The following is a 20,675-nucleotide window of genomic DNA, read 5'->3' as shown; positions in this document are numbered from 1 at the left end:
CTATTACCCGTAAGAACTTCACGGACCCTAGCTGCATGTTTGTTTCTGTGTCAACATGCCGTTCGTCACTACAGACAATCAACACAGAGCAAGTGCTATGTGCCTGTAATGATCACAGGTTACAAGAATTAACTTTTAAGTGTCTAAATTTGTATTTTGTGAGAGTTATTAGAACTCTCAAAGGGGGACTTGTGGAATTACAAATTTAAGAATCTGTTTAAAATATGCTGATCCTATGTTCTGACATAGCATCACATGAAAAACTAAGGTGAAGTCGTTTAGGGTAAATTGCATCGGACAAATGATTGTCTTAAGCAAAGTGTAGCAAGAGGTTCCTGTCTGTTCCTGTTCTCTTATTGTTAGTCAAATGAACCAGATTACTGAGACCATCACCTTTTGTTTGTAATGGCTCTTGGTGCCTCTGCCCCAGTCTTTGAGTAGTTATGCTGATTGGATTAGGACTGTCAGACTGATTGGATTATTACCTATGCATTTGAATGGCACTGTTATGCTGATGAGATCAAGGCTGGGAAAAGGCCGGTGTCGGGCTGATTCCTGTACTTCATTTGCATGCTTTGTTTAAGGGCGTCACCCAGGTACTTTGTCTCCATTTCTAAGCATTGCCCTTTAAAATTTATATAAACTACAATGTATCACTGCCTTAGTCAGACTTTTGATGACTGCAGCGCGTTCTCAATAAAGAACTCTGCTGAAGATACCCAAGAGTCTCCTGGTCTCTGCTTCGACGAGGAAAAAGTTTCCTACAGTAGCATAATCTGATAGGTAGCATTATTTGTCAGAATCACACTGCATTTCACTAGCAATTCAATAATGTCACATTGGTACACCAAATAGTCTTTATTTATTTTTTCATTAATAATCACATTAAAATTTGCCATATTTATAATGTTTCACCCTATACACTTAAACATTACATGATTAAATAATCCCATATCTTGATATACAGTGGCCCTAAAAATTATTTGGACACCATAAACTGTAACTCAATTCACACTGCATGAAGGTCATCGCATTTGAGGATTATCTTGGCACATGCACAAAACACAACGTATATAAAAAAAATGTTGTGTTAGTTGTGGTTTACCATTTTTGTTTATTTGACATGAAAATGTTAAGTGGGCTAAACATATCTTCAGTACAGAAATATGGGAACACTTTCTCTGGAAATCCACCAGTGTAGGTACACAAAATCCTGTTTCTGGAAGGGTCGATGAATATCAGCTCTCCTTCATCAAAGTCCAGCTGCAGTCGGATGATATTTGGCCTCTCATTGCTATTAATATTGCTGACAGGATCATTTCCTTGCTTGTATGTAGCATTCATGTAATGAAAACACCAAAAATGTTTCTTTGGATACAATTTGTAATATTTTTTGCGGTTCACTGTTTCCGCCACCACTCCCAGCGTCCAGTGACTGTTGTTTTTTACCTCTACGTCCCAGCAGTGCACACCTGAGCTGAAGCCCTGTGAGGCCAGCACTCCCACATACATTCTCTCTGGGTTATCAAACACAACCAGTTTATTTTCTACGTACTGAACACTGGTGCAATCCTGTGACACCTGCAGTTTACTCGATGCTGTGTCTGGGTCCAGAGTCACAGGAGCTGTAAAAACACAGATGACCGTAAACTACAGAGCTTTTCATCGGTCAACCTCTCTTTGGGTAAAATACATTGGGTATTTTCAATAATCGCTGGGATCAGATCATATATATTCATGATGCTGAATAGAACATTCCAGAATCACACACAAGTTCTTAATATCATACATCCAATGCTATACACATATAAACACCTTATATAGGTTTTCAACTTGTTACTAATCATGAAAATAGCCAAGGAAGCGACGTTAAAACACCAACCAATCAATATCAGTGTACTACTACCAATGAGAAACATTTGCGTAAATAAATTATGTACACAATCTAAGCAGACGTTGTTACTTACGCTTTTCCAGAAGGTTCTGCATTTTGACCCATGTGGTGAAGATCACTGTCTGAATGGGATAGTGCTGATATTCCTGTAGTTCAGGGGTTGTGTTTGCTACTGATGGGTGTTGGAGTCTGTGTAGATTAACAGTAAGATATTTGGTGTTCACTGGGCAAAATGGGATTGCAGCTGTAACCAAATTCTAATTGGGAAAGACTCACCTTTTTAAAGTATCGCTGTAATTCTGAATGAGAAATAAAAAAGCAATTAGTGTTCAGTCATGAGGTTGAGCAAACATTGATCATGATCATTGATTTTCAGATATGCTTGCTTCAGATTACAGCTCTCTGATTGACTTTTGTCCTTGGCTTTATGTGTATCGTTGAGTATTTGATCTGATCTGTACCTGGAGAAATGTGATGTTTTCAGCTTCTATGTCCTGCCAGACGGCTGCCATCCTCTCAGACAGATCTGATATCTGTGCGGAGAGCTCCTTCATTCTGGCCTGGTGTTTCTCATCTTGAAGTTTCATTTCTTTATGCAAGGATCTGATCTGTTTCTCCTCTTCGTCTCTCAGAAACTGATGGAGCTTCTCAAATTCCTCCTTTATTTGGTTTTCATCCATATTGGCGTGTTCCTGAAATGGTTTAAAGGGATAGTTAACCCAAAAAGTAAAATTCTGTCATTAATTACTCACCCTCGTATCGTTCCAAACCCGTAAAACCTCCGTTCATCTTCGAAACACAAATTAAGATATTTTTGATTAATTCTGAGCGCTCTCTGACCCTCCCATAGACAGCAATGTAATTACCACGATCAAGGTCCAGAAACGTAGTAAGGAGATCGTTAAAATAATCCATGTGACATCAGGGTTTCAACCGTAATTTTGCGAAGCTACGAGAATACTTTTGTATGCAAACAAAACAAAAATAACAACTTTATTTAACAATTCGTCTCTTCCGCGTCACCCTGGTGCCATTTTGGAGAGTATGCACTGAACGTAAACAGCGTATGCTATTCTGTGTCAGCTGCGCCACGCGGATACGCTGTTTTCGTTCAGATCAAAGCATGACGCAGCTGACACAGAATAGCATACGCTGTTTACGTTCAGTGGATAAGTCGTTATTTTTGTTTTCTTTGCATACAAAAAGTATTCCCGTAGCTTTGTAAAATTACGGTTGAAATCCTGATGTCACATGGATAATTTTACCGATCTCATTGCTACGTTTCTGGACCTTGATCCTGGTAATTACATTGCTGTCTATGGGAGGGTCAGAGAGCGCTCAGAATTCATCAAAAATATCTTAATTTGTGTTCCGAAGATGAACGAAGGTCTCACGGGTTTAGAACGACATGAGGGTGAGTAATTAATGACAGAATTTTCATTTTTGGGTGAACTAAGCCTTTAAGCCTTTCTGTTAACAATGTAAAAGTTCACTACTGATTACAAAACTAATGGTGTGTTCAAGTCATGTTGGAATGATTGTAGACTTCCTAATTCATAAATAAGAACTTCCCAGGAGGACTTGAACATGCCATAACCACTTACCTTACTGAGCTCAGCCCGTTCGACACAGCTCTCATGGGCTTCGTTGAGGTCACCGAGTGTCGCCTGCAGTCTGTCCATTTGTGTTTTGAGATCCTCCTAGAATCACAGGATAAACTCTTAATACTCAGCTTAAAGATGCCAAAAGTCAGTCAGATCAGATTCCAAACTCTTCGCACCTTTAAATTCCCAGCAGCCTCGTTGACAGGAGAACACTTGTGATCTTCGTGCTTCTTTGATGTGTAACAGACCACACAGATGGGCTGCTTGTCCACAAAGCAGAAGAGTTTGAACTTTTCTTCATGTTCTGGACAAACGTCTCCTGAAACAGCGGAGGGTTTTCTGTTCTTGAAGGACTCACAGAGCGCTCTGAACGCCAGGCTCTTGGTGGGCTCGTCGTGAGAGCATTCCTTCCGACAGACCGGACACTGCGGCACGTCCTGAGTCGTCCAGAAGCGCTGGAGGCATTTCTCACACAAACTGTGGCTACATTTCAAAGTGACCGGATCGGTGAAGACATCACAACAGATGAGACATGTCAAATCCTCTTCCAGGATGGACAAAGCGTCTGCCATGACTGAAGTCAGTTCTCAATTCTCAGCCAACAGACGTTCCAACTGAAATTGCAGTAATAGTAACAGCTGCTTTACTTCTCAAGCCCAATAAATGTACTTTCTTACTGGTGAAACCTGCTTTACCTTTCACCACACCCAACCCTTTCATTTCTTTTACTTAACTTTCGTTTACGTAGAAGATTTATCGACTCCTCCCTCCAGGATATCATATTACAAAGACTAACAACCAGGAAATGATCACATAGTGCGGCTGCACCTGCTCAGCATGACGTCTTACTTCAATTAGAGCAAACATTTTACATTTGTGGATTAGCAACTACTAGTTACTGACTTGTTTACTTAATTTGGTTGACTGTATGTTTTGTTGAATTCACACACTCATAATCTCAGAATGCACAAGCAATGATGTCTTGTGACAACTGATGCACTGATTACATACGTTTAAGTTTAATAGTGCCGTGCATCAAAATTTTGTAATTATTTACTGTCCATGTATGATAGAACTTGGCCAGTGGTTCTCAACCTGTTCTGGAGTACGGCTGTATGTCTCCCTCATCGATCACACCTGATTCAACTCATCAGCTCATTAGTGGAGACTGCAAGACCTGAAGTGGGTATGTCAGATATAGGGAGACATACAAAATGTGCAGTGCTGGGGGTACTTACTTCATGGAGAGGTTTGAGAACCACTGAACTAGGCAAATGTCCTGAGGATGTGTAAATGATGATAAAGTTTTCATTTCTGAACTATCATTTTAATGTCAGCAGGGGCCGCAGTGACCACAGAGTAGGAGAAAAGATCTGAGTTGTATACAATTGTCACTAGATGGCAGTTGTCACTGGTAGAGTTGTCAAGCCCAGTTGCACTGTTGTGATTGTGTGTTGGTGTGTTTTCAGCTGACTACATCGTGATGCTGTTTGGACGTGTTCAACCTTTTCTGTTAACAGTGTAAAAGTTCACTACTGATTACAACACTAATAGTGCATTCAAGTCATGTTCCTAATTCGTAAATATGGTCCTTTGTTAGGACTAACAAAGGACTAATATTAGTCCTTTGTTAAGTTGATGTAAATCTTCACTACGGATTACAATACTAACATACACTTACCTTAATGAGCTCAGCCTGTTTCACACAGTTCTCTTGAGCTTTCTTGAGGTCAGCGAGGGTCTCATGCAGTCTGTCCATTTGTGTCTTGAGATCCTCCTAGAATCACATGATAAACTCTTAATTTTGAGCTTGAAGATGTCAGAAGTCAGTCAGATCAGATTCCAAACTCTTCATACCTTTAAATTCCCAGCAGCCTCGTCGACAGGCGAACACTTGTGATTTTCATGCTTCTTTGATGTGTAACAGACCACACAGATGGGCTGCTTGTCCACAAAGCAGAAGAGTTTGAACTTTTCTTCATGTTCTGGACAAACGTCTCCTGAAACAGCTGTGGGTTTTCTCTTCTTGAAGGACTCACAGAGCGCTCTGAACGCCAGGCTCTTGGTGGGCTCGTCGTGAGAGCATTCCTTCCGACAGACCGGACACTGCGGCACGTCCTGAGTCGTCCAGAAGCGCTGGAGGCATTTCTCACACAAACTGTGGCTACATTTCAAAGTGACCGGATCGGTGAAGACATCACAACAGATGAGACATGTCAAATCCTCTTCCAGGATGGACAAAGCGTCTGCCATGACTGAAGTCAGTTCTCAATTCTCAGCCAACAGACGTTCCAACTGAAATTGCAGTAATAGTAACAGCTGCTTTACTTCTCAAGTCCAATAAATGTACTTTCTTACTGGTGAAACCTGCTTTACCTTTCACCACACCCAACCCTTTAATTTCTTTTACTTAAGTTTCGTTTACGTAGAAGATTTATCGACTCCTCCCTCCAGGATATCATATTACAAAGACTAACAACCAGGAAATGATCACATAGTGCGGCTGCACCTGCTCAGCATGACGTCTTACTTCAATTAGAGCAAACATTTTACATTTGTGGATTAGCAACTACTAGTTACTGACTTGTTTACTTAATTTGGTTGACTGTATGTTTTGTTGAATTCACACACTCATAATCTCAGAATGCACAAGCAATGATGTCTTGTGACAACTGATGCACTGATTACATACGTTTAAGTTTAATAGTGCAGTGCATCAAAATTTTGTAATTATTTACTGTCCATGTATGATAGAACTTGGCCAGTGGTTCTCAACCTGTTCTGGAGTACGGCTGTATGTCTCCCTCATCGATCACACCTGATTCAACTCATCAGCTCATTAGTGGAGACTGCAAGACCTGAAGTGGGTATGTCAGATATAGGGAGACATACAAAATGTGCAGTGCTGGGGGTACTTACTTCATGGAGAGGTTTGAGAACCACTGAACTAGGCAAATGTCCTGAGGATGTGTAAATGATGATAAAGTTTTCATTTCTGAACTATCATTTTAATGTCAGCAGGGGCCGCAGTGACCACAGAGTAGGAGAAAAGATCTGAGTTGTATACAATTGTCACTAGATGGCAGTTGTCACTGGTAGAGTTGTCAAGCCCAGTTGCACTGTTGTGATTGTGTGTTGGTGTGTTTTCAGCTGACTACATCGTGATGCTGTTTGGACGTTTGGGCAGAGGACATCTTCACTCTGGACTTTAACTACCCCATGTGAGCCTTGTAGACTTTTATTATTGGCAAAGTATATTAGGGAGAATCAATATAGGGTCAGATTTCTATGGAAGCTTGTTTCCTCAACTGGATGAAAAAAATAACTTTTTTCTCAGACCTTTTTCTCACAATTGTGAGTTTATATCTCACAATATGGACTTTTCTTCTCAGAATTGCAAGTTTATATCTTGCAATTCTGTTTTTATGTCTCAGGATTGTGAGATATAAACTCAGAATTGCAAGAAAAAACTGTGAGTTTCATCATAGCAGGTGTTCCAGGTATGTGCCGTCCTCCACACTTGCCAATATCAGAAAGAAGGAAATGCCACCAGGTTGAGCTGACCAATCAGCTGGCAGAGGTAAAGTCACCACACTGCATTTCACTTGCAATTCTGTAATATCACATTGGTACACCAAATAGTCTTTATTGCTTTTTACATTGATAATCAAATTAAAATCTGCCTTATTAATGCATCATCGTTTGTACTGAAACATTGCATGATTGAATAATCACATTGCTGGACATACAGTGGCTCCAAAAAAGTATTTGGACACTTAAGCCATACTAAATTTATGATGGTCATTTCAGTTAAAGAAAAAAAAATCAAATGCCTTTTTGTTTTAAAGAAAGATGGACAAATGCACAAAACTTGTGCACAAGGCTATTTATGGTGTTCAGCATTCACTTATTTTATCATGTGTAAAAAAAAAATGTCATGTTAGTTTTGGTTTAGACTTTTAGTGTATTTGCTGGGAAAAGACTCAGTGGTGTGTCCGCATCTCCAGTACAGAAATATGGGAACACTTTCTCTGGAAATCCACCAGTGTAGGTGCACAGACTTCTGTTTCTGGAAGGGTCGATGAATCTCAGCTCTCCTTTGTCAAAGTCCTGCTCCAGTCGGATGATATTTGGCCTTTCATTGCTATCAATATCACTGACAGGTTTTTTACCTTTCTTGTATTTACCATCCACATTACGAAAACACCAAAAGCGATTTTTTGCATTCATTTTACAAAGTTTTTTGCGGTTCACCGTTTCCCCCATCACTCCCAGTGTCCAGTTGTTGTTATCACCCACCTCTACGTCCCAGCAGTGCACACCTGAGCTGAAGCCCTGTGAGGCCAGCACCCCGTCATGTAGCCTTTTTGGGTTATCAGACACATGCAGATTCATTTCTACGCACTGAACACTGGTGCAGTCCTGTGACACCAGCAGTTTACTGGATGCTGTGTCTGGGTCCAGAGTCACAGGAGCTGAAACACAGATGACTGTAAAATGCAGAGCCTTTCATCAGTCAGTACCACTGCACTACTACTCATGTGTTTGTTCTTTATAGACTTACCATCATATCTTTCCAAACCTGTCTGTTGATATTTTTTTTCTGGTGCACACAATAAAAGTGGATGGTGACTAGTGGCTTGGTCCAAAAAAACCCAACAACACTTCTTTTATGGTACTTTAAGTCTGTTCACGGCACATCAGAATTGGCATAATTATGAGAGTCGAACATGTAAAAAGCATTCACGTCCTTGTAGAACTCATAATTACACCTGAGCTCTGACTCGTATGACCACTACAACGTCACCTGGTTACACTCAAATTTACTGTGGCTTCAGCAGTAAAATGTAGTTCAGTTATTTTGTAATGTTTCTGATATATCATTCACTATTTTTAATGTCTTAATAATGCAAGAATAATTTTGCATGTAATGTGAGTTGAAAAACAACTCACATTACATAGAATAATTTTGGTGTTATCTGTGTTGCCATAGCATAATTGATAATTCAGTTGATAAAGTCGAGTCCGAGCGTGTGAACAGCTCCAAGTAGAACGTCATGTGTTATCATCTTGTAATTATGTAAATTAGAAAATAGCTGAATGATGGGGTTGTTTTTTTCATTTGTGTTTCATGGAAAAAAATAACAGCATACAATCTAAGCAGATGTCTAAGAAGATGCTATTACTTACGCTGTTCCACAAGGTTCTGCATTCTGGCCCATGTGGTGAAGATCACTGTCTGAATGGGATAGTGCTGATATTCCTGTAGTTCAGGGGTTGTGTTTGCTACTGATGGGTGTTGGAGTCTGTGTAGATTAACAGTAAGATATTTGGTGTTCACTGGGCAAAATGGGATTGCAGCTGTAACCAAATTCTAATTGGGAAAGACTCACCTTTTTACGGTGTCGCTGTAATTCTGAATGAGAAATAAAAAAGCAATTAGCGCTCAGTCATGAGGTTGAGCAAACATCAATGATTATCAGACACGTTTGCACCAGATTACAGTTCTGACTTTTGTCCTTGGCTTTATGTGTATCGTTGAGTGCGCTGTAATTCTGAATGAGAAATAAAAAAGCAATTAGCGCTCAGTCATGAGGTTGAGCAAACATCAACATTGATTATCAGACACGTTTGCACCAGATTACAGTTCTGACTTTTGTCCTTGGCTTTATGTGTATCGTTGAGTATTTGATCTGATCTGTACCTGGAGAAATGTGATGTTTTCAGCTTCTATGTCCTGCCAGACGGCTGCCATCCTCTCAGACAGATCTGATATCTGTGCGGAGAGCTCCTTCATTCTGGCCTGGTGTTTCTCATCTTGAAGTTTCATTTCTTTATGCAAGGATCTGATCTGTTTCTCCTCCTCGTCTCTCAGAAACTGATGGAGCTTCTTAAATTCCTTCTTGATTTGGTTTTCATCCATATTGGTGTGTTCCTGAAATGGTTTAAGAAGGTTTAATCCTTTGTTAAAGGGATAGTTCACCCAAAAATGACAATATGCCATTAATTTACTCACCCTCAGTTCATCAAAGTGCGAAATGTGGATGTTTTACATGTCTAAAGCATAAAAGGTAATGAACTAGTCTTCATCAGCTCACCTTTTTACATAAACAATGAGAAACTATAAAAACAATCATTTGGCCCTACATTCAAGTGTTCGGTTCACACATGCTCATATCAGCGGCTCATCAGTCTGCAGTCCGAATCGAACTGTTTTAGTGACTGTTCATTCATCACAGGATCAGATACGCCACTATTTTGACTCATTTTGAGTTGGAACCCATTTTTGAGTCAGGCGTCTGAAAGGGAGTTTTGATTGAGTAACTTGTAGATCTGTGTTGCTCCAGCCGCAGAATGTTTCAGACGCTTCAGTCTAATTTGGTGAACTGATTTTGTGAACCAGGCATCACTCCGGGCCGTTTGCCAGATGCCTAACGTTCAGTTTCTTGCACAGACCGATCGTTTTGCTTCATAAGACTTTAATGTATCATCAGGATCCATGGGTATTATTTTAGTTTTCGTTGATATGCTTTTTTGTTACTCAAAGTGACATAGCTGCTGACTTGCATTGTATGAATCACCAAGGATCACAGTTTCAGCTAAAAACTTCATTACTGTTCCACTGAAGAAAAGTCACACATCTTGGATGGCCAAATTTTCATTTTGGGTGAAATATCCTTTTAACTTGACCTAAATCTTCACTACATATTACAACACTAACCACATACCTTACTGAGCTCAGCCCGTTCGACACAGCTCTCATGGGCTTCCTTGAGGTCACCGAGTGTCGCCTGCAGTCTGTCCATTTGTGTCCACATTAGATTTTCTTTAAAAGAAAATCAAAAACCCACAAGTGGTTCCCAAACAACGGCACTTTTTCCCCCCCTGGTTTGCAAAAAGAAGTTGATTGTAGCTAAATTCTCTGTGCGTTCATGTGTGCATTTCCTTTTATTTCATTAGCTTGTTTTTCTCCAGCATATGGTGTCTAAGAGTCCTACAGCTAAACGAAGATCAGTTCATTGCATGGCACTTATTAATCACAGTGGGGTCCTGCAGCTGCTGTTTCCACACATATGCTTAAAAGGTTAGTTCAGTCAAAAAAGAAAACTTGCTCTCCTTCATGTCCTTTCAAAGCTCAAGTTGAATGTACTTTATGGTGCTTTGCAGTAATTTTTGCATCTTGGGAGACTATGGTCTGTTGTTGCATGTAAAATAACCATGCAAAAATGTATCCTCTTGTTGTCCTCAGGGGAAAAGAAAACTTGCTCTCCTTCATGTCCTTTCAAAGCTCAAGTTGAATGTGCTTTGCAGTAATTTTTGCATCTTGGGAGACTATGGTCTGTTGTTGCATGTAAAATAACCATGCAAAAATGTATCCTCTTGTTGTCCTCAGGGAAAAAGAACAGCACACAGGTTTGGAATGACAAGGGTGAGTAAATAATGACATAATTTCCTTTATTATGTCAACTTTTCCTTTAATAAACAGAAAAAAACGAGAGATGTAGAGAGATATATCGCACAGACAAGAGTAAGCGACAGAGACAGAGCGGAGGCAGGAGCTGTGATATTTGAGGGACCCAGGTGTTTCTGTCAGTATCTGATATGTGCACTCATCTCCCAGGACTCTCATGTACTGTCTGCGGCGCTCCGTTCATGTGGGACACGACGCTGCATCAAATCCTCTACAACGCTGCCACAATTGTTTGTTCACCAATATTGTCAATGTCAGTTTTCCTCCTCTCTTTCACTCTGTCTCTCTCTCAAACAGTCCTTCCATCAGAATTGGCAAAACCTCTGTCCGAACTCCAGTGAGCCAAGCACTGCAAGAGCTTTCATTCGAAGTTAAACTGCTCTGGGATGCTTTATGGTGTATGGAATGGTAATTTTCCATAAAAATATGTTTTTCATTTTGATCCTTATCTGTTAAAGCAATAGTTTGTCCAAAATGATCTTCACTCTTTTGCAGCAAAGCCATAGAAGTACTGTTTTGGATTCCCTAAAGAAGCTTTCAGTGATCAGTTCTTAAAAGAGCCATTTCTTTTTTTGACTATAAAGAACTTTTTGTGGAAAGATTCCATGGTTGTTAAAGGTTCTTCATAAAGAATCTTTATTTTTAAGAGTGTTCTGTTATTATTTACTCACCGTCATGTGGTTCCAAACACACAAAAAGCTGCATAAAGATTATTTTATGTTTCACAGTTAAAAGGTATATGGGTTTGAAACGACACGAGATGTGTGTGTGTGTGTGTGTATGTTTCTTCTCTACTGAACTGGATGGGTTAAATGCAGAGCACAAATTCTTATGAGTATGAGACACCATACTTGGCTACACTTCACTTCTAAAATTTAATCTTTGATAGAATATAAATAAATCTATCCCATAAATTAATTACACCATGTCAAAAGGCTTCTTTGCATGCCCTCCACGTTTGTAGTGGCGAACCTCGGTGTATGCGTAATGGGTGCATCTCATTTCAGCTTTCACACATGAATTCAGACCATCGCAGAAATTGGATTAAATGCACAATTTCACCAGATGGACCAGAGCTGCTTACAAAGTGCCAGTTACCTTTTCAGCCCATGTCTCATCTCTGTGGCGAACAGTGGGATATATAGACAAACAGACCATCAATGCCAAGGGCAAAGACACAAAGTTTTCTTGAAAGGGCTCTTGATGTGCAAGTGCATCTGTCCAGGTTGTTGTGGGTAATGGAATACTTCAAAACAGGCACACATTCATATCTAATTCTGGTCATGTCTCACATAAAAAGAAAACCTCAGATGAGAACTCTTTAAAGGAAAAATTCACCCAAACATGAAAATGTACTCACCCTCAAGCCATCCAAGATGTAGATGAGTTTGTGTCTTCATCAGATTTGGAGAAATGTAGCATTTCATCAGTGTCTCAGCAATGGATGCTCTGCAGTGAATGGGTGCCGTCAGAATGAGAGTCCAAACAGCTGATAAAAACATCACAATAATTCACAAGTAATCCACACCACTTCAATCCATGTCTTGTGATTTTTAAGTAAATGTTCATTTTTGAGTGAACTATTCCTTTAATGCCTCAGTTGTTTCTCCTAGCAGCTGAGTGGGGAATAACATACATTGATGAAGTGTTCAAAATAAGACCAGAAACTTCATAGTTTTCCTCTGGTGGATGTTATATGGATTTTGCTTCAGGGATTGAGGACCAAACCCACTCACCACTGCAATGAGTGCAATCTTACCTGTCTTTAAAAAAAAAACGTTTGTAGGTTGTGTTCAGGAGATTAATTTGTACCTAGCATTGTTTTTTTTCTTCCAGGGCAATATAGAGAAACTCATGTTCTGTGCTGGCGGGATGGAGAAACGAACAGGATCTCTGGGAGCACATGGAGATTGGGTTCCAGAGCTCAAGCTCACTGCGATCTGCAGCAGTCAGCTGATACTGTAGAGCTGTCAGTCTGGAGACGGGACACACGCACACAATCAGGTACAGAGTGATGAATTTCAACATCGAAGCGGACACAAAAACACACACGTACACATGGAATTATACTTAAAGCTGCTCTAAGCAATTTCTGTGCCACTGGTGGCACCAAACCAAACTGCAAAATAACTGGATTCTTATGTTTTTATGAAGCAAGTGAATAGGCTCCATACATGTCTCTGTAGATATGGCTTGGTGTATGCAAGTATTTTTTTTCACCACCAGGTGAAAATGGTTAGACTCATCTTTTAGAAAAGTAATAACACACCTATCTTCAGCAAGCCACATGATATTCATGCTTTAGTGGCGCTGGACGAGAACAAAAGTTGAATTTCAAGCAGTTTTCAACATTGATAATACTCAGAAATGTTTCTTGAGCAGCAAATCAGCATATTAGAGTGATTTCTAAAGGATTATGCTCTGAAGACTGGAGTAATGATGCTGAAAATTCAGCTTTGATCACAGGAATAAATTACATTTGACTATATATTCACATAGAAAACAGTTATTTTTAAATTTAAAAAATATTTCACAATTTTTACTGTATTCTTAATTTAAATAAATGCAGACTTGGTGAGCAGAAGAGACTCCTTTCATAGATATTTCAAAAAAGGTAATTCCAAACTTTTGTCTGGTGCTGTACAATTTTTCAAATCAGAAATTCTGACCTTCCGAGTCAAATGGAACACAATGTTACATTGAAATTGAGTCAAAGTAAGCTTTCAGAATGCATTTAGAGGGACAGGTTTAACCTTTTCTGTTCAAGCAGTGTCAGTCTGCACATGAGAACAGAGAGTTCCTGAATGTGTCTTTGTGCCGTGTGAAGATGGTTGTGTAAACTGTGTGTTTGAGGATCACACTGCAGTGCAGGGTGATGAATGGAGGGATGGAGGAAATTCGTTGCTCAGGTAACCAGACGGCTGCTGTTTCCCCGTGCGTGGGTAGATATAGACACGATCTGCTGGGATGCAAAGCAGGAACGCCTCATCTAGCAATTACTGCGCGCAGCACGGAGCAGCAGGCCATAGGAACTTTATTAAAGTTACACAAATGTCTCATATTTCTCTTGATAGATCAGACTCTTTCTCTCTTTAGATCAAATTCATCTCTCATCTTAAACCCAGCAATTTAAAAACTCCCAGACCTATTTACTCCTCTCGGTAAGTCATTAAAGGTATTGGCTGAGTCGCTTAAAGAAATGCTGGGACATATTATACTCTCAAAAGAAAAAGGAAGAAATACATTTCTAAGAAGCTACCGTTTGCAGAAAGAAAATGAAGCCTATTATTCATATTTTAAAATAGGCCCCATCCCTCCCCTAAATTTGTATTATATTAAGGGCAGTCACAAAATTAAAATTAAATTATTTGTAATTAAATAAATTCTCAAAAATTAAAACAGATGTACTTTACCATTAAAAAAAAATATATATATATATATTATATATATTATATTAAAATATATTTATTATATTAAAAATATGTATATTGCACAAACATATATAAATATATCATATATATTGTTCTTTTTAATTATTGTAATGAGATTTGGAAATATATGTGTGTGTGTGTGTGTGTATATATATATATATAGATAGATAGATAGATAGATAGATGGATATAATTTATTAATTCTTACATGATTTAATATAATAATATATTGCTAATAAATGCAATATATTACTTTTATATATAAAAAATTATAATAATTATATTTAATGCAATTTATATATAATTGAAATAAAATAAATATTAAATACATAATTTAAAAATATTTTTCTAATTTTAATGAGAATTGGACATATATATACACACACACACATACATATGTGTATGAAAGTGTGTGTGCATATGTGTGTGTGTGTGTATATAAACAAAATATACTTTTATAGATCAAAATTTCATTTCTTATTATACAATATTTGTTTATACAGGGAGGAGAAATATCATATGACACAGATTATTTCCAGCAAATATGTTGAGGTTTAGAAGATGCAGCGATTACAGAATGATGAGTGTTTATAATCCACTTTCCCACATGATGTAACATGGTTTATTATTCAGGAGATTAGAAACTGAGTAAGAAGTGTTAGTTAATATCCTCCTCTGGCTGTCATGATTAATGTGTCTTTATTCGTCTTAATAGATTTGACAGGAAGCAAATCATTGCTGAGATTCCCTTCGTAATATATGAGAGAAAGAGGAAGGGGGAAACCACTCTTTGATCGGATCTGGCATTGCTGGACGTCTGTTGGTTTGATATATGGTGAAGCTCTGCGTTTGATTGTGATCAGCAGTGATGTATGTGCAGTTAGCAGATAGGAAGTGGACGGGTTAATCGTTTGACTCGTGTTGGTTGGTCTGTGGCTTGTGAAGATTGGGTTTTATTGGGTTTTTCTCCTCAGCCTCTTGTTGAATCATTAACTCTTGATTTTACAGATCGCCATGATTGTATATTTCATGCAGCATGAACTGATGAAGGTGAACCTAATAAATGAAGTCTCATTTCTCACACACTTACAAATGAAGAAAAGATAATGCATGTTTGGCCCCAGAATTGCATTTGATTACATTTGACTAATGATTCATCTATTGACAAGAAACTAGAATCAATGCATTTAAAAAAATAAATTATGCTTCTGTGTGCATGTTGCATGCATCTTCTGCTTTCTAAATTAAGCGTTTCATATCCATTTGTGTTTCTGAAAGCGGAGATGAATCTCTGATAATCTCGTTTGAATCTGATAATGAAGAGACTAGAATATTCTCCAGCAATAATATTCTTACGGCTTTAGTGAAATAAAACAGCAACTTTCTGTTGATTTTGCTAATATATAACCGGATTAAATGAAATCCTCCTCCTCCTCATTAAATAACTCATTTGGGAGGAAAGATCATGTTATTGAGTTGGAATGTCAGGCTCGGGGTTGCCATGGAAATTAATGCACAATCTGTGTGTATCTAAGTATTTAAATTTATAAGAGCTAATATATTCTGATTAATAATGCATGCGATTCATAACGAGCTCTGAGAAGTGTGCTCAAAGTTTAAAGCAGTGTTTAAAGAGATTGAAGTTTTTATTGTCTGTAATCTCGGGGATTATGTGGGCAGCGCTGAGGTTAGATTAGAGATTACAGCCGTCTGCTGTGTAATCCAGCTCTGTTTAATAACATTTCATACTGAGATGCTCCGCTCAGTAATGGGATATTAGGATCTCATCCAGAGCTCTCTCTCGCCTCTATGTGCACAAACATACTGTTTCAGCAGTATAGCAGCGCTTCTAGTTTTGCTTCAGCTCCCAGTATTTACAGTATTTTCTTAAATTTTATTGGGTTTAATGTCTTCTGGGTGGCATTTTCTCCTGCGCTGTTTAGTTTTGTTTATTAATTCAAGATATATAAGGCAAATTCCCCCCATGGGCTTTGTCTTATGTCTATATTAAAAGATAAAGTTAAAGGAATAGTTCTTCCGAAAAATTTGCTAAAAATGTACTCCTCCTCCTCAGACCATCCGAGATTAGGATGAGTTTGTTTCTTCATCAGATTTGTAGAAATGCTGCATTGCATCAGTGTCTCAGCAATGGATGCTCTGCAGTGAATGGGTGCCGTCAGAATGAGAGCTGATAAAAACACCACAATAATCCACAGCACTCCAGTCCATCAGTTATCATCTGGAGAAGACAAAAGCTGAAACAAATCCAGCATTAACATGTTTTTAACTTCAAACCGTTGCTTCCGGCAAAAATACGAGTCCATAATCCATAATAAAAAAAAAAAGTCCATCTCATGTTGTCTCTCACATCAAAATCAATTTGTTTAGAGCTGTTTTGGACTGTTTTGGCTTGTAAACGCTGCTTGATCTGTGCAGATTTCTCTCCTGATTCAGACCAGTTGACTTTTTCACTGAAGGAAGCGTTTTTCATGCAGCATGAACTGATGAAGGTGAACCTAATAAATGAAGTCTCATTTCTCACACACTTACAAATGAAGAAAAGATAATGCATGTTTGGCCCCAGAATTGCATTTGATTACATTTGACTAATGATTCATCTATTGACAAGAAACTAGAATCAATGCATTTAAAAAAATAAATTATGCTTCTGTGTGCATGTTGCATGCATCTTCTGCTTTCTAAATTAAGCGTTTCATATCCATTTGTGTTTCTGAAAGCGGAGATGAATCTCTGATAATCTCGTTTGAATCTGATAATGAAGAGACTAGAATATTCTCCAGCAATAATATTCTTACGGCTTTAGTGAAATAAAACAGCAACTTTCTGTTGATTTTGCTAATATATAACCGGATTAAATGAAATCCTCCTCCTCCTCATTAAATAACTCATTTGGGAGGAAAGATCATGTTATTGAGTTGGAATGTCAGGCTCGGGGTTGCCATGGAAATTAATGCACAATCTGTGTGTATCTAAGTATTTAAATTTATAAGAGCTAATATATTCTGATTAATAATGCATGCGATTCATAACGAGCTCTGAGAAGTGTGCTCAAAGTTTAAAGCAGTGTTTAAAGAGATTGAAGTTTTTATTGTCTGTAATCTCGGGGATTATGTGGGCAGCGCTGAGGTTAGATTAGAGATTACAGCCGTCTGCTGTGTAATCCAGCTCTGTTTAATAACATTTCATACTGAGATGCTCCGCTCAGTAATGGGATATTAGGATCTCATCCAGAGCTCTCTCTCGCCTCTATGTGCACAAACATACTGTTTCAGCAGTATAGCAGCGCTTCTAGTTTTGCTTCAGCTCCCAGTATTTACAGTATTTTCTTAAATTTTATTGGGTTTAATGTCTTCTGGGTGGCATTTTCTCCTGCGCTGTTTAGTTTTGTTTATTAATTCAAGATATATAAGGCAAATTCCCCCCATGGGCTTTGTCTTATGTCTATATTAAAAGATAAAGTTAAAGGAATAGTTCTTCCGAAAAATTTGCTAAAAATGTACTCCTCCTCCTCAGACCATCCGAGATTAGGATGAGTTTGTTTCTTCATCAGATTTGTAGAAATGCTGCATTGCATCAGTGTCTCAGCAATGGATGCTCTGCAGTGAATGGGTGCCGTCAGAATGAGAGCTGATAAAAACACCACAATAATCCACAGCACTCCAGTCCATCAGTTATCATCTGGAGAAGACAAAAGCTGAAACAAATCCAGCATTAACATGTTTTTAACTTCAAACCGTTGCTTCCGGCAAAAATACGAGTCCATAATCCATAATAAAAAAAAAAAGTCCATCTCATGTTGTCTCTCACATCAAAATCAATTTGTTTAGAGCTGTTTTGGACTGTTTTGGCTTGTAAACGCTGCTTGATCTGTGCAGATTTCTCTCCTGATTCAGACCAGTTGACTTTTTCACTGAAGGAAGCGTTATTATGGATAGAAGACTGTTTACATGAACTCTACATGATACGTGCCAAGAGACCACAAAGAAACATAACGCAGCTATCAGTAAAACACTTGTTTACATGGAGCAACACACACAAATTACATCAGCAGAACTTCATCCACCTAGAACTGAAGTTGCACCTCAAAACAATGCTTTAGATATGTTTTTTTATTTTTTTATTTATTAATTCATGCAAGTGCTCGAACAAAATGCAAGCTTCACCCTTCTGCTTTTTTACCCTCTGGCACACTTGCATTACTGTACCGTAACTCGTTTTAGCTCGTTTTTATGATTCAGAATGGTTGTCTGTGGAAATGGGCAGCATGTCACTGATGCTGTTTATGGGACGTCCTTTAATACAGCTGTGTGTGTGTGTGTGTGTGTGTGTGTGTGTGTCTACAGTATTTTAAACTCTCAGTTTGACTTGATTTTTCTGGATCAGTGGAAAACAGCAGATTTCTGAGCACAAGCAGTGAAATATGCAAAGCAACAGCCGCCTTGTGGTTTTAATATTTGAACCGCTTCAAGGGGTTTTTCAATCACCACACGCACACACACACGCACACACACTCACACACACACACGCACACACATGTTGTGTTTCCATGTTTTATGGGGGCTCTCCATAAGTGTAATGGTTTTTATACTGTACAAACTGTATGTGCTATTGCCCTACACCAACCCTACCCCTAAACCTACCCCTCACAGGAGACTTTCAGCATTTTTACTTTCTCAAAAAAATTCATTCTGTTTAATTTATAAGCTTGTTTCCTCACGGGGACCTCAAAAATGTCCCCACAAGATCAAAATTTACTAGTATTACTATCCTTGTGGGGACATTTGGTCCCCATAACGTGATGAAAACCAGGTACACACACACACACACACACACACACTTCTTTCCAAAAGTCCCAATTATTCAGAATCAGGCATCACATGGACATGCTTGACAGCCTGTTTTTTGGCTGAATGAAGATTCAAAGTTTGGAGGAGGATTTTGGCGTAACTCATTGTGAAGGTTTTACCCGTCCTTTCATTATCCGACTTACTTTTAACAACAAGAGGAATCAAAGCGGTGTGTAAATGTGTGTGTGTGTTTAGCTTGGAGTTTAATTTGATTTCCTCTGCTTTTTCTGACTTGTTTCTTTTAGTGGCTCTTTGTAAGAAGGACACGGCGGATGAGCACCTCAGCGTGATCAACCAGGTACCACACATACACGTTTACAATGAAAAGCGAATTACGTTAGACAGCGAGAAAATGAAGCAATTTATTTATCATTATAACCATTGTACTGAATTATGCAAAACTATTAGCTCGTGTTCCTGCGGTTTCTAAGCTCTGTAACCATCGTGTACTACATTAATGAGATTTTGAGCTCAAAAAGACAAACATGGACTCATAAATACATGCGAGAGAAGGAGAGACATGCATTGGTGGAGAGAGAGAGAGACAGTAGATTAATTTACTTTACAAAACAGACTCTGATTTGATTAGTCGTATTTGAAGTCGTCATGAAATTATGATAAACGCACGTTCTGTATAGCCCAACCTGAATAATCTACAGTTAGACTAATGCATTATATTACTTCATTCAGATTTATTCTGATTCTTATTAATGAATATTTATTGAACATTATAAACACATTGTAAACTAATAAACATGGTCTTTTATGAGTGTTGCTGCTGTTAAGCCACTTGAGGCCGTTCATTACAGTGATTTGACCAAGGTCACTGGGTTAAGATCACTTACCCGCGGTAATAGACACACTGCCTCGAGTGGCTTATTGTGTTAGTTTGAAGAGAAATTGGTCCTCTGTGTGTGTGTGTGTTGCATTGTGGGTAAGCTCTGCTGTTGTAAATGAGTCAGCAGTGTGACTTGTTTTGTTTGGACAGATTAAAAAAATTACATTAAAAATAAAATTGAAAACATAAAAAAACCCAAAAAGGAAACTTTTTTCAGCTTGTAAAGGAATATTTTTATTTACTTGTATTTTTATAATTTATATTATTTATGTAATCTTTTATTTCGGATGTTTTGCTCTTCCTTCTGCCTTCCTTTTTCTCTTTCTTCTCCCTTGTTTTGTTTGGATATATTAACATTTAAAAAATATATATTTTTATTCCTTCCATTTTATTATTTTCATCTTTTAAAAAAGTCTCTCTCTCTCTCTCTCTCTCTCTCTCTCTCTCTCTCTCTCTCTATCCTAATATGTCTGACAAGTGCCCATTCTGTTAAAAAAGGGAAACAGTTTTTCACTGTTTTTTAGAGTGTTCAAGATTGAAAAATTTGTTTAATGTACTTAGCCTAATGT

At 38.3% G+C, this 20,675-nt stretch overlaps 2 protein-coding genes across 5 annotated transcripts; both read right to left on the bottom strand.

The window, feature by feature from the left end:
• Positions 1–851: 851 nt before the first annotated feature.
• LOC107568723 (zinc-binding protein A33-like) lies at positions 852–5,864 on the bottom strand. 4 transcript variants are annotated; one of them, XM_016254714.1, is made up of 7 exons: positions 4,194–4,343; positions 3,675–4,112; positions 3,499–3,594; positions 2,356–2,586; positions 2,171–2,193; positions 1,968–2,083; positions 852–1,625 (listed from the first exon to the last, which is right to left on the bottom strand). In XM_016254714.1, the coding sequence occupies exons 2-7, from the start codon at positions 4,068–4,070 to the stop codon at positions 1,102–1,104; spliced, it is 1,386 nt and encodes a 461-aa protein (XP_016110200.1). In that variant the 5' UTR covers positions 4,071–4,112; positions 4,194–4,343; the 3' UTR covers positions 852–1,101. The 4 variants fall into 4 exon arrangements, with proteins under 4 accessions (XP_016110200.1, XP_016110201.1, XP_016110198.1 ...); XM_016254715.1 differs by lacking the exons at positions 3,675–4,112; positions 4,194–4,343 and adding an exon at positions 5,356–5,864; XM_016254712.1 differs by lacking the exons at positions 3,499–3,594; positions 3,675–4,112; positions 4,194–4,343 and adding exons at positions 5,180–5,275; positions 5,356–5,863.
• A 1,282-nt stretch (positions 5,865–7,146) lies between these two features.
• LOC107568724 (zinc-binding protein A33-like) lies at positions 7,147–10,305 on the bottom strand. The gene is made up of 5 exons (XM_016254716.1): positions 10,227–10,305; positions 9,203–9,433; positions 8,892–8,914; positions 8,689–8,804; positions 7,147–7,973 (listed from the first exon to the last, which is right to left on the bottom strand). Exons 1-5 carry the CDS (start codon positions 10,302–10,304, stop codon positions 7,450–7,452), a joined length of 972 nt encoding a protein of 323 aa, XP_016110202.1. The 5' UTR covers position 10,305; the 3' UTR covers positions 7,147–7,449.
• Between the last annotated feature and the right edge of the window lie 10,370 nt (positions 10,306–20,675).

The sequence above is a fragment of the Sinocyclocheilus grahami genome, unplaced genomic scaffold, assembly GCF_001515645.1.
Source record: "Sinocyclocheilus grahami isolate Dianchi unplaced genomic scaffold, SAMN03320097.WGS_v1.1 scaffold1275.1, whole genome shotgun sequence".
NCBI classification, from domain to species: domain Eukaryota; kingdom Metazoa; phylum Chordata; class Actinopteri; order Cypriniformes; family Cyprinidae; genus Sinocyclocheilus; species Sinocyclocheilus grahami.
The sequence above is the reverse complement of the archived record's forward strand: the minus strand, read 5'-3'. Positions and strand labels throughout refer to the sequence as shown.

Bases quoted from the DNA above. Each gene is read 5' to 3' on its own strand.
- LOC107568723 (XM_016254715.1), bottom strand. From the start codon at position 5,751: ATGGCAGACGCTTTGTCCATCCTGGAAGAGGATTTGACATGTCTCATC. The intron at 2,587-3,498 runs GTAAGTGGTTAT...AAACCATTTCAG, and splicing joins AACGGGCTGAGCTCAGTAAG to GAACACGCCAATATGGATGA. The intron at 2,194-2,355 runs GTACAGATCAGA...TTTCTCATTCAG, and splicing joins AAAACATCACATTTCTCCAG to AATTACAGCGATACTTTAAA.
- LOC107568724 (XM_016254716.1), bottom strand. From the start codon at position 10,304: ATGGACAGACTGCAGGCGACACTCGGTGACCTCAAGGAAGCCCATGAG. The intron at 8,915-9,202 runs GTACAGATCAGA...TTTCTCATTCAG, and splicing joins AAAACATCACATTTCTCCAG to AATTACAGCGACACCGTAAA. The intron at 7,974-8,688 runs GTAAGTAATAGC...TCTGTGTTTCAG, and splicing joins GCAGAACCTTGTGGAACAGC to CTCCTGTGACTCTGGACCCA.